The sequence below is a fragment of the Cariama cristata genome, unplaced genomic scaffold (genome assembly GCF_000690535.1).
Source record: "Cariama cristata isolate BGI_N322 unplaced genomic scaffold, ASM69053v1 scaffold37164, whole genome shotgun sequence".
NCBI lineage: Eukaryota > Metazoa > Chordata > Aves > Cariamiformes > Cariamidae > Cariama > Cariama cristata.
In genome coordinates this window covers 44,969-59,137 of record NW_009613007.1, presented here as the reverse complement: position 1 = coordinate 59,137, position 14,169 = coordinate 44,969, and the positions used below count along the sequence as shown (strand labels likewise).

Below are 14,169 nucleotides of genomic sequence, written 5' to 3'. Positions count from 1 at the left end.
GGGAAGCTGAGAGAACAGCAGCATAGTTTTGTGGTACCCAAATGGAGTTCTCCTCGCTTAGTACTTTACAATGCCTTAAACTAGATGTTTTGTGTTAAAATGGCCATTTTTAGTGTAGGAATAAAGTTACTTATTCTAATATGATTCAGCTGAGGCATCTATACTACACACGGAAGTAGCAATGCCAGTATATCTCCTAATTATAGTGGTAGAATGGTAAACCTGCTGTGTTTGGCTGTAAGAATTTTCTGTATTGTGTAATCTGTGAGTTTTTTTCATATCAGGTCCATTGTCCTCCTCCTCTGTTTTTCTTAGCCAGATTCACTGGGTCATGTACTGCTTTTGCTTTTTTATTATTTTTTTTTTTGGAAGTGGAGACTAATACTTAAGCAATGTCCTGGGGATTTAATTGCTTATAGAGGAATTCAAGTTGAAAAGTACTATTACATACTACTAAAAACAATGGTTAATTCTGTGCGAGCATCTGCATTATACTTACATTAAAGTATTTTAAATTATTATTTTGGTTAAAAATCTTTTTCCCAATAAAGTGTTCTTTTATCACTGAGAACCTTGAACGTGGCTTAAAGCCAAGCTAAGAGGCTCTAAAGTTCTCATTTGTTTTAAAACATTAGATTTCATGTTAAACAAATATTTGTCATATACTGATTTTTGTTGTTTCAAACCAGAATATGTACCTTTAGAAAGTAATGTTTGTTTAGGAGAAAAAGGAATATGTTTTTAAAGTCTTCTGCGTAAATGTTGCACTTCTTTTTACTTCTAGAGTATGAAGCAGAACAGCCTCAATTTCCAGATGTTCCTGAATCAAAACGTGGATCTGTGAGTATAGTTCAAATAAAAAATCTACATAGGGCTGGTTTTAAAAGATTTAAATAACTAAATGGGAAAATTAGGTATCTGCAGAGTAGAATCATTCCTAAAATGAAAACAAAACTACATTCTGCAAACAACTTTTGTGAATCAACAAATGTAATATTCTAAATCATTGCTTTTATTTAAAGCAACTTGGGTAGCGGTATCCTAAAATTAGATTACCAGCTGTGTTTGGTTTATACATCTCACTATCTTTTTTTCTGTGACTGTCTGCATCAGAGGCAGGACTCTGAAGTATGCAAGGATGTCCTTTTGGTGGTGTTACAAGCAGACTGAGCACTGAAATACGCGGGAGAGGGGAGCAAGTGTAGCAGAGGAGTTATGCCCCAATTTCACGTATGTGATAGGTCACTTAGATGAGGCCATTGAAATTCGTGGAATTAAACCTGATCACGGTTGTTTGAAGTCTTATTTTTGACCAAATAAATTCAGTCTAGGAAGACTTGTTTGGCAGACATAAAAACTTAAGAAAACCAAACCACTTTAAACCTTTGTTCCCAGCAGTTGTAGGAGCAGCAACATTAATTCTTTTGGGCATCACGTACAGAGTTAACTTTCACTTAAATTAGGCGTTTTTGTAGATGTTTTATCTTATTATTCCTTACTTAGGTTACTTTGTTATTTTAAAATTATTTTAAGATGTTGTAGTTTAAATTGTCTGACAGTTGGTCTGTTTCCCCAAATGAAACTGGCTTCATTACAGGCTGTTATTAAATTTGAGTAGTGAACTCTGCTTGGGGCATTAGTCTGGGCATAATATGTTGATATATTTGAGCATCAAAATAAAATAACATACCTTTCTACGTTGCTGCACTTTTTTTTTAGTTTCCAAAAGGATCGCTTTTTGAATCTTGCATATGTTAAAAAGGAGTCTATCTGTGGTCACTGACATGCGGAGTATTATAAGTGTAGTGGCCTAATCCCACCACCTGCTTTTCAGTAGCTCATAAATCCAACTGAATTTTAAAGTGAAACTGTTTAGATGACATAGTTTTCATAACACGTGTTCATAGCGAACTGTAATGATGGTGCATTCTTGGGGATAAAAGGCTGTATCTGCCTTTCTGTAACAGGTGTTGGTCAGTGTCGGTTAGGAGTATTCTTCTGGCTCTCTGTAACAGTTCCTGCACTCCTAAAAACCACACATAAAATTGTGGACTGTGTTTTTTTGTGGTATTCATAATTGTTTCTATATAGGGAAACTTAAGATTTGGATTTGCATCTGCTCTGAATTTGTCTGTTTGTGCTTTGTTTAGAAGGAAAGTTGCTTTTCTTTAAAAGGTGAGTGTCAGGACTTCTGAACAATACAGAAACAAATATATAAGCTTCTGAATGGAAAATTACTTATGCAGAAAATATTGCCAATTTTGATTTTCAAAGAATTATTATTTCTCACAATGGCTAAAATATTTTTAAAATTGTGATATCTCACCATATTCGCTTAAAAGCAGTCATATACCTTCTATTAGATTTGGATGTTTTTATTGTGCTGGAGACTGCAGAATTTTTTTAAGTGTAATTCCTTCTCTTAAAGTACTGTGAAAATACTGAAATACTTCAATATTTGAATTAGAAATTATAATTCCATATTTTTAACAGACCTTAAAATTTTTCCTATTGAATTGGCTTCTATATTTTTTTACAGTCTGGTTGGGATATTTGTATAGGTTACATTTATCTTGAACAGGTGCCTTTGGAAGCAGGAATATTGCAGCCATTACATATGGAACAATTTTATTCAGCACCTGCAGCTGATACTGTTGTCCAACAGTCACTTCCCATACCCGAGGCAGCCCCCTTTCCAGAGCCACCTGATCCAAAAACATGTAAGTAGGAGTATATTATCTTGAACACTGCTGTTATTATTTTTCTTGCATTTGGCAAGGGTTTGTAATTTGTTGAATTTAAAGTGTTAACAGCTACAACACCTTTTCTTAAGTAAAATTTGCATGATAGTCGCCTGGTCTGTAAACAGGGAGACAGCTTGGCCACTTGGTCGATGGGAGAACGCTCAAATGGTGGATTACAAATCAGTAGCATTGTCTAGCTGTTAAGGTAGTTCTGTTCTCTTCTGAATAAGTGACTTTTTGTTTAGTCACTTAAATCAGAGAAAGGCAAGCATTTCTTCCTCTAATTTAATAATGCAAAACTAGGATCAATAGACTAAATAGACAATTGAGTTTGAAAACTGCTTTCCAAATATTATCTTTGCCCAGCTGATTACAAATTAGAATGGAAACAGCTCTAAAGTCTTGTCCTTCCATTTTTATAAATTTCTATACTTTATAAAATTTACCAAGTAGCAATGTATTTTTATTATGCATTTTAGCCCTCTTTTTTGTCCTTCCTTCTTTTCCATTCATTCTTGCTCATTAAGAATTCCTGTTGCTAGTCAGAAGCAGTGTTACCCTTCGCTTTTGTATGTATATATAGTGCCCTTCCAATCATGATCATTTTCTGGCAGTATATGAACCACTTAAAGGTATAAAGCAGAGAATAAATTCAGTGTTTCAGCTGTGGTGCCAAAAGAGAATACTTCTATGACTTAATCTTTACTGACCACACCAAAACCTGAATACTTACTGAATGGCAGGCAGGCTGTCTGTAAATCAAGGACAGCACTTCAGCCAGTCAGCCACCACTGCTTGTCTAGGATCCTAACAGGTTTTGTTTTGTTCACTTTTCTGAGGGAAGTTCTCTTACAGCTTCATACAGAGCTATCCTCCCTGTTCCCTCTGGGGCCCAGTGTGTTTGAGTTCCTCCATGTGCAGTGCTAGAAGGCTCCTCCACTTCACCCAGTTTCTAAGTTGATGGTGAAGGGTCCCATTAGGGAAGATAAAGGTGTGGGGAAAAGCTGAGAAGAAGAACAGAGCTTGAGTCTCTCAGTTGAGCAAACATGTAGCCGTTAGGGTGTATGTAGAGCAAGGGCAATAGCACTGCTGTTTTTTCATGATGCTGACTGCAGCTGCTCTCTTCTGCATGGAACTCAGTGATGCAAATGTGCGTGAGCACCTGGGAAGTATGGTAAGTAGACCTTAAGTAAGGGCAGTGCACCCAAACATAAGAGAGAGATGCCAACCCAGACAGCCCTTCCAAGGTGGAAAAATTGGATATATTGGAGTCATGTTCAAATTTCTGAAGGATCTGGCAATTAGGAAGTAATTATGAGAAAGAAATCGCAGCACCACTGAAATATAACCTTTGTTTTTTCCTCTGTCTAGAAATTCACTTTTATGACCAACTCTGTTACTGCAGATTGTAAAGGGCATGAGTATAGATACCAAAAGTGATCTAGGTGTAACAGCACTGAGTTCAGCGCAGGCTAATTTACTTTCCTTTCTGTTACGGTAAATTAGCCCACATCGCTTTTCATTTCCATGGCTAAAGTCCTTCTGGTGTCTAAGTTTACTTATTTAAAACTAAGTCTGACATCTCTGAGGCACACTGTAGTTTGCAGTATTGATGCACCTTTACTTTGAAATTTACTCAAGTTTATGTTGTCTTGACTGAACAGAAGTGAAGGCAGATCCCTGGCTGTATCTGAACTGAATGAATCTGTTTAGTTCAAGCTGTGCTGGTATTGATACAACAACTGATACTTAGTTTATGATATCTAATGTTTGTCTTTTTGTGAAATCTAAGTGCTTACCTGTAAGTGAAGGCTGTATTGTTTTGCTCAGGTTCTCCTCGAGGATACTTAAAGTATTACATATTTCCAGTACTCTTACCCGGAATGGCTGAACTTCTGCATCGAGCCAAGAAGGAAAAGTTAGAATAGGTTAGTTTTCAGTTTTCAGTTTTCAGTTCAAGTCATTGGCAGGAAGTTACAACCTTTCATTTCATAGGCTGTATTTCTTTATTTGATCTTTTGCAAGAAAACCAGCAACAATAATATGAAATAATGTATCATCAGTTGTTTTGGATATGGTCTTGAATATTGTTTTCTCCAGTAATTCAGAACAAATTGCATACTGCACACACTTGATCATTATGACAATCTCTAACTCACAAGAAATCCTCCTTAAATATCCAGTTGTATCTAGCCTAAATAGTGTTGTATTTTAGCGAAACAGGCTTCTTTTCAGATTAATACGCATCACTCATTTGAGGGTGACATAAAGAGTTTGAATTTTACTTTGTTGCTCATTTATTTTTGCTGGGCTGGCATCCTATTAGAGGTACATTTTGTATTTTAGCTTTTTATCATTCTGTGTAAATTCCATTGAATTGGAAAGCAGAGTATTCAGCATTAATGAGCTTGTAAAAATTGTACATTTTAAAAATCATTGTTTGCTACATGTATTTTTATAAATTGTTTTCAGTGTACGGGTGTGTGAACATATCTAGAGAGACATTCCTCATTGTATATAGGGAGTGCTTAAAAAACATTACAACTAGTGCAAAATAAAGTTCATTGTATCACCATAGCCTGACTCACAGACCTCCAGCAATAGATTAGGTACTGGGAGTTGTGGGGATTTCCGTAATTTCTGCTATTTTCTCCAACCATGGAAGTGGGGTTTTTTTTTTCTTTCTTTCCTATTTTCTGCCTGTCATACACACTTTCGAATTTAAAACTTCTCTATATTTTTTTATGCCTGCAGCTGAGCCTCCTCTTACTTGCAGCTTCATAATATAAAGAGCAATTAATATAAATGACAGTGAAAGTATCTCCCTTTTTGTACATGATACACATCTGAGGAATACAGTTTGTGCTCTTGGGGTTATAGGTTAAAATGTTATACATTAAAATGATAGCGAAGTGAGGAGGACTTTGTGTTACTAGTAGGTTATTAATGATCTTAGGTCTTGATCTACCTCCTCGTCAATTATTGACATTGATTTCCTGTTATAGGCCTGTGTATGTACGATAGCATACATTGTGGAACAATTTGTAAAAATTACATGTGTGCTATTTGCCACTGGCCTATACATGCCTGGCACAGACAACAATACACAAAGCTTACCATGCTTGAATGGACACCTCAAACTTGCATTTCAAATCCAAATCTATATGTTTATTCACAAGATTTGTGTGTATCTATAAACAGATTGATTTATATATATGTGTGTATATGTATTTATAATCTGTGATTAGTACAGGTGGAATAGGAAAGTGTTTCATTTACGTGTTGTTATGGCACAACATCTCTGTACATCATTCCTGCCATCACATTTATGTTACCTAGCCAAGAACAGATTGAACATATTTATTATTCATAACACTTTTAATGAAATTTACATTGATTCTTTTTTTTTTTTCCTTAAAGGAAGCACATATCCTTTAACAGGAAAAAGGCATACCTTACAGCTGGCTTAAAATACAGTCCTTGATAGATGTTACACACTTCTGAAGGCAATCAAACAGCACTTAATACAAAAATATGAGAATTCTTAGAAATATTTCAGTTTCAAACTCAGGACAAATCTAAGGTTACTTCATCTATTTTTAATATGAGAAATTTTGCAGAGCTTCAGTGGTATATAGATTAGAAAGTATCTGTTCTGAAAATGGATTTTGTATGGATCTGTGTGTTGCTTTATAGTAAACTAATAAAACCAATTATTTTCTAATGTATAGAAACATCATAAAAATGAGCACATCTTATCGAAAAGACACTAAGTGATTTTTGTTGTTACATAGAGAGATGTCCTGCTATTGGGGAAGGAAGTGTAGGAAAGCAAGCTTATGTCAGATGATCATTTTCCACTGTGACATCATTTCTTCCTGCTTTTGAACAATAACTAGTAAAACAATAGCTCTTTATGCTTGCCATATAACTGAATATTTGTGCTCTTTTCCGTTATTGTCCAGGTGCTTGTATTTGGACGTTCTGTTTCCTTACCTGACTTAAATACATAATTTCTAATTATACTTTTGTTTCATAAGAACTGTGTTGTTCCATATGGATTCGGAGGGAAAAAATGCTATCATTTGCATTAAAATGGTTAGTGCAATATCTGGAATTGATTTTTAGGATCAAAATCAGAGCCTTCACAAACCCAGAGAAAGTTAGGGACAGGGAGAAAGGTTCCTGTGTTAAACACACCAGAAGATAGCTTAAAAAAAATAGGAGGAGAACAAAGAATAGAAAGATTCATGGAATTCATGAGAGAACAGGAGAAGGAACATGATTAATTGTGATTAAGCTAACTGAAATAATGAAGGATGAGAACAGAATACTGGGTTTGAATTTTGGCTAGACATGAGTCATTAAAGCCTGTAAAGGGCAGCTCCAATAGAATAAACCAGTGCAAGATAAATGGAAGCAGCACTGGAAGGAAAGGAGGAACAATCGAACTGACTGCAGTCAACGTTGAATGAGCCTGGGAGGAGAGGGAGAGAATTGCGAGGGAGAATGAGGAGTGGGTTTTTGATCAGAGGAATTAAAGGTTTTCATGTTTTGAAGGGGAATGAAGACAAATGAGAAGAGAATGAAAAATTAGTAGGAGAGTTGTTTAGGAATTGAAATTGAGGTAAGGGAGATCAGATCATGGGACCAACAGAGGAATTCGAGGAAGAGATCAGAAAAGACGCATCCATGTCTGGAAAGAGAGAATTGTAGAATCACATGGGAAAGTCAGGAAAGAGAGATGGCTATGCTGAAAGTAGTCATTTGTGTAGGAAAGAAATCTGCAAGATCTTATTTGGAAGGTGATACAGAAACATTGCAACTTAAACATTTCAATTAAAATAGGCTCTTTTTGCATTACGTAGTGTGTATGAAAAATCTGAAAAGCAAAAACCTAGAAAAACCACCAGCTGCTAGATATATTTGCAGACTTCAAACTGACATAAATATGAGAACAGTCTGCAGAAGCTTCGTTTTTAAATTAGAGATGAAAGAAACCTATTAGGTTGCCCAGTGTATTCCCTTGCTGATTTTTTTGTCCCCTACCATAAGTTCTCCTGTGCTTTATCCTATCTGCTGTCAAACATCTCCAGGGGAAAGACTATTTTCTTAAATCTTTTCTCTCCTGAGAACTGACTAATGCAATCGTTTTTCAGCTTTAAAACTGAACAATGTTTAAATGTTTTTATTAGCATAACTCTGATTTTTGTTTCTGGTTAATGGTCACAGAAAGAGGATGCTGTATCAGACTCTGTAATGGAATATCGTATATTTAAAAGTAAGGTAGATCAGGAAAAGTGAATGGAAGAAGGTTTCCTAATGACTTTGCCATCTCCTGATCACCACTATTTTTGTATGGTTATTACCAAGCACATCATATTTAAACTGAAAAATCGAAAATGAATTCTGAGTATAAATAGTTTATAAACACATCTGCAGGTTAACAATGCGCATTGTGCAGATATTTCCTGTGTTTATCCTGATTCATGTAGCATAGAAGGAATGTGTCAAAGGCAGGTCAATTTATGTCATTTTTTCCCTTCTACAAATGTTGACTGCTGTGCAAGTAATGATTTAATTCATTAGCAAAGTGAACTTTTTCCTGGCAAAAAAATAACAAAATAAAAAATATTCAGCTTGACCAAATTCCTCCCTGATAATTTCACTGGATCTAACAAGGATAAAGCAAGATTAATTTGATTGCTTTGGTGACAACTGTTTTGACAAAACTGTTGTGATTGCTCTTTCCCATTGCAAGGCAGAAGCAATTTACTTAGATTAAATTACAACTGCTAGATTAAATTGAATTTTGTTGTCAAAGTATAGAATTTATTCTCTAAAACAATTCGTTAAGTAATGGGACCCAGTTTCAGACTGTGATTGAGAATAGCTGTACAAAGACGATCAGACTCTTGCTGTTTGTTTTCAGATTCTGTTCAAGTCAAAATTTGTCCATTTAACATCTAAAGTGACCCATAGAATGCTCTCCAGTGAAGCTGTTGGTCTCTTAAAGCTTAGGTGTTTGGCCTCTCAGAACAGTATCTGGTATTAGCATAAGTGTGAAAATTCCTTAAGGAGATGTGTTTCTTCACAGCCAAGCACTCTCATGGAGCGCTACATGACCCCCAAAGCTTTTGTTGTCATGAAACAGATCATAAAAGCACATGGGGTTCAGGACTGGTAATTGTTTTGCAATGTTCTTTTTTTTCTGTTCTTCTGCCTTTTTTTTTTTTACAGAAGTGCGCTTTATTTTCTGTGGGAGTCAGACTGTATGTCTACTGAAGATAAGATTCACTTAGAAAAGTAAAAGCTTTCCTGGGTATCATCTAGGAATGCCATGCAGTCTAGCTCTAAACTTCACATTTGTCATTCCCTGGCTACACGACTACCCTCTGTTCTTCACTGCCCTCCCATAATGTTCCTCTTCCACTTCAGCTGTGGCTGAAGTAATACACTGACCCCCAAATTATGCCATGGGCTAATGTCTCAAACTTTGAAAGAATTATGCCATGTAGAGCACTTTTTTTCTGCCTCTCAGTTTACATCTCCCAGTCTTTTTTGCATCATATTCACATTAATGATGAGGATAGTATATAAAGTCATCCGCCATGCATTAAATTTCCATTTACATATCTATTGTATTTTTCTTAGCAAGTGGTAGTAGTACCTCAATTTCTTACATTTTAATCAAGACTCCAACCTCCTTCATAACGTTTAGCAGTTTCACAAATGTGTTTGACCAGTGTGAATTGTTTTCCTAAAAAGTAATAACTGAAGTTGAATCTCCCATTTGATAGGGTAAGTATTACCTTTTGGATGGGAGCTGGGCTTCTCCTAGTTAAATGGCTGCTGTTGTGATAACGCACTCAGTATTTCTGTTCTGCAGGGACTTGATGTCTTTTAGCGTTCCGTCTATGGCTGTGTACATCCATAAGACATCTCATGTAAGAGGGGTTCAGAAGACTAGTCAAGCTCTTCTGTTGTTCTGATGAGAGGTCTACATTATATTCTCCACATCATAGTTACTTTGGTTTGTAATAAGTAGAATAAGCACCTGTACTCATTTGTACATTCAATCTGCAAAGATGGAAGGCGGAGAGGAAAGCTCTAAGAAAAGGAAGGCCCTAATCAATTCTGTATTGATCAAAATTCATCCTTTGAATTTTGAACTCAAAACATCTTTTACAGCGTGCAGTGATGTCCAGCTAAACAGGTACTGGCTGCATGAGTCACTGCGCATAACCCACTGCAAGGCATTTTGCAAAATTCTCTTTGGTGGTGAAGAAGTCTTGGAACTAGGAGCAAAGGGCACAACTGTTTGCTCTGAAGCTCCAGGTTTTTAACTTTTTACCTGATTCTCTGTAATGTCCATGCTATTTGTGGTTGTGCATATACATATGCCTCGTTTCTGCCTTTCTGGACTACCCAGCAGACAGTTTTGTCTGAGCAGCCATACAATACCCTGCTGTGTGTGTGTTTCTGGGTATGCCCAATGCCTTCAAGCTGGTTCCATGCAGGAGGAAACAATATTCCATCAATGGTCCTTCTGTGCCTTGGAAGTAATGGAGTATTTTAAGTATTATAATAGAACTTTGAACAAAATGGCAAATAATTTACAACATATTTTCATAGATGAGTTCTGTTAATTTCTTTGTCATGAGATTGCCACTTAGAAAGAACATCGTTCAGAGATATTTGTTATAGCTATACTGCAGCAAATATCAAGATAGTTTATGTAAAATTTTCTCACTCATATTTGACTTGACTTGAAAGCATTCCACAAAATCTCTAAAATTTTGGCTGAGCCACTGACCATTGGCAGTAGCAATATTAAAGTAGACAGAGTAATGTACTGTATATTTTATTTAATAAAAGCAATTTAACTTCTGTTCCTCTTCAGTAGAAAAAACATATGACCAATCCAAAGATAATAAATAATTTGAAACTATCTTCTATCTTTAGACAAAAAGGACCAAATTTATTGCCTGTGATTTCCTAACTGAGTGGTTATACAAGTAAGTTAATCTTGACTTTTACTATTAATTATGCTCAATGATTCAAAGGCATTAATTTGCAAATAGAATAGCTGAAGTTTAAATTAATATGAGTTGTTTTCTTTTTTTTGTTATCAGCAAGAACCCAAAGAGGAAAGATGAGTCATTCACAGAATTCTTTTCCATTCCTTTTGTTAACGACTGGCTAAAGGACCAGTAAGTTATTGCAGTACTCAGAGTAACCTTTTCTCCTTTTATTCTTTTTCCCCTGCTATTCCAAAAAAGTCATAGAGCTTCAATTTGTTACAACTTTGCCCTCTAAATGCTGTTTACTGCATGCAACAAAGAACTATGTGATGCTTTCTAACTTGGTAGTGTATTAGTTACAAGGTATTTTGTACAAGAATTGTTCACAGAAAAATTAGTTTAGAATTCTTAAACATTTTCATTGTAGAGTGCAGAGCATTTGAATAGTCTGGTAGTATTATGAATATCTTTGTTCTAAGGAGTAAAGCAGTGTTTTCAATGCTGTTCCCTACTATGGATATCTTTGAGGATATACAGTCTAGAAATTCTTCCTCTAACTGTAGGCAGCTGTTTTAAAAATACCTGTAATAATCCTTGGCATCAGAATGCATTTCTGCAGACATTCATGACTTTGCATCTGAGAAAAGGACACTTGTTTTGGGCAGCCTCAATCATATATTCCCCGTCATTCCCGTAGAACCAAGCTACACAGTAGTTTTGAAAGAAATGGTACTGTCCTTGAGGCTGCAGTTTGTTTTACAATGTAGCTGTTGTATGAGAAAAGAAGAAAAGTAAAGTGATAGTCCACAGTGAGAGAAGAAGAAAATTATAGAGCTCAGGTTTTAAAGAAAATTCTCAATTTGAAAACTTAATTGGGGGCTAGGTTGGTGGCTGGTGAAAACTTAGAGATTAATATCTTTGTTGATATGTTTACTTCATTACGCTATGTAAGTGGAAATTGAGCTTTCTTGAACTCATCATGTGAAACTTAGAACCCTTGAGTCACTGATCCAGGAAGAGGAACATTTCTTGACATTCACAGGTCTTTGGAGACATGCTGGTGATTGTGACATGAACAGTTAACTTTGACCGTCTTAGAGGTAGTCATGTGGTCAAAATTGTGTAGGAAGTTTCTGCAGTAAGAGGTGGACATCTTCAGAGAGTGACCCATTTCATCTCAACTCTGATAGCTTTAGGTACCTGCTACTGCATCATACTGCCCAGCCGCTGTTGTTCAAACCTACCACTGGTGGGATACTTTAACAGTTTCCTTCTGGAGATCGCTAGGTCTTGTTAACAAGATTCCTGTTTAAGGCAATGAATTTTGTAGTTTGGAAACTGATTATGAACTGCAGTGAGGTGGTCATCCTCATTCTTCAGCCTGCTGAAGAGCCATCAGTTAGTAAGGCAGTTTTGATACCACTAATTGTGAGGATGGATATTTGTACCTGGGAGAAATATCTAAGATCACTGTTTTACAAATGTTTTTCTTGGAAGTAAAGCTGACCTAAATGGTTCCCTGCACTCTCCTGTTCTTCATCCCAGCCTGCTTGTAGGCAACCTAATATCACTCTGTTTGGTATAGTACTTGGTTATTCTGATCAGGAACCTCCTCCAAGTTAGAAATCTCTCAGCCAAAATGCGAGAGAAGAGTTTGTATAGCTATTTGAAATATAGATAATTTCTCCAATCTGGATCACCTGGGAGCCTGACAAACCTTTGTATTGGCACAAACAAAGGATTAAAATGAAGGGCTCAGGGAAAGGTGAAGAGAACAAATGAGCTGGTAAGATATAGAGGTGGTGGCAGGAACTGCTTAAGTCAGCTTTGCCAAGAGAAATACACTATGGAATCACAGCCTGAATGACTCATAGCTTCTGTTAGTACTTGGGCTCCTAAATAATGTAGTGACAGCTCCACAAGGACACTCAAGTGTCAAAGCCCTACTTAAATTGATACACACTTGATTTTAAATCCTCTAAACAAGTAGGCCTTTAAACATAATAATGATTAAAATTATTATTAAAAATTATCTTAAAATTACAGATTTCTTAACAAATATTTTTTATGAAGTAAGCATTATTAGAGCAAAGTGAAAGATTGCAATAAGAATAAAAATGAGAGAGTGTATTATTATGTCCTTCTGGATATGTCATAAATAGTTTTTATTATTATATGCTTCCAGATATCACATTTAAAATGTAATTGATTCTATACTTTTTATTGTCATTTCCATTTTTATTTGTAAAGGAGTTTTCATTTTTTAACAGGATTTATGATTATATAAGAGACAGTATGCTAAAAAGTGCTAGTCAGATTTTGATGGGAAACTTCCTTATCCCAACTGTTTAGATGGTATAATAAAGAAAAAGAAGTAAAAAATTGTTGCTGCAAATTTAAGGGATAAACTCTTGTGTTGCTTTTTCAGTTACTCGTCTAAATTTGGAAAGCGTTCTGAAAGGTCTGTTAAATAGGAATACATTTCTATACTGTGTTAAAATAGGGTTTATCAGTACAAAGTGGTCTTCTTGCTTTAAAAAACAAAACAAAAACCCAGAGGGATAAATTTTTGTTCTATCAGAGATCCAGCTTTTTTTAATGTATTCCATACTTGAGTATGACTTTTCTGGCTCTCCTCCAGTGCCTCCAGTTTTTTCTTTGAAGCTCAATTTTTTTTTAAGAATAGTCAAAGCCACAGTATTACAAGCCTCACTCTCTGTATGATGTGTTTCTAAATGAGATCTTGCAGCCTACTTTTCCTTTATAAGGAGACCTAAATGCTGCATTGGTTTCCAGAATTTTAAATGCAAACATTGTACCTTCAAAAGCTGGTTACTGTAGGTGAATGAGCTTGTAAAATTTGAATTTGTTTCCAGCTTTAGTATTTATAGTAATTGCTATGACATCAGTAAATAAAAGCCTCAGTGTAGTTACCTTGTCTTCCACTGGGTTCTGTATGTTACCAGTAGCACTGACAAAATATTATGTCCCTTGGGAATCTTTGATTTCTGAAGCAGATTTCAAAAGCAGTAGAAAGACCAGCCTCAATACTGACTGGTAATCTACATTTCACATCCAAGAGAACACAAAACATTTCTGTTGTCTTAAAGGACAGCTGTACCTTTCAGAGGGCAGGAAACTGGAGTTTTAACAAGAAACTAACAAAAGTTTTTGGAAACTTGCTGAGATAGTTAGTGATGTCCCTGTTCCTACATTCAAGACTGCTGATACAGCCAACTAAAGTAAATAGAATTAGAGCCTTGAATGTTTTGTACTCCTGTAAACATGCTAACAAGCAATACAGTTGCCTTTTGTCAGCATTTTCCAGTGGTGTTTCTGGTTGAATAGCAGTGAAGCTCAATCGTAAGTAACCAAGCTGTATGTACTGAATCAGGGACAGG

General features: G+C 35.7%; 1 protein-coding gene across 1 annotated transcript in view; it reads left to right on the top strand.

Annotated features, from left to right (window-relative positions):
* Positions 1–784: 784 nt before the first annotated feature.
* IQCK (IQ motif containing K) overlaps positions 785–14,169 on the top strand; it is a gene marked incomplete at its 5' end in the record, with an annotated part of 25,415 nt that continues 12,030 nt past the window's right edge. The window contains 5 exon segments of the mRNA XM_009698850.1: positions 785–840; positions 2,582–2,720; positions 4,575–4,672; positions 10,710–10,762; positions 10,880–10,957. Coding sequence (XP_009697152.1) covers positions 785–840; positions 2,582–2,720; positions 4,575–4,672; positions 10,710–10,762; positions 10,880–10,957 — 424 coding nt within the window.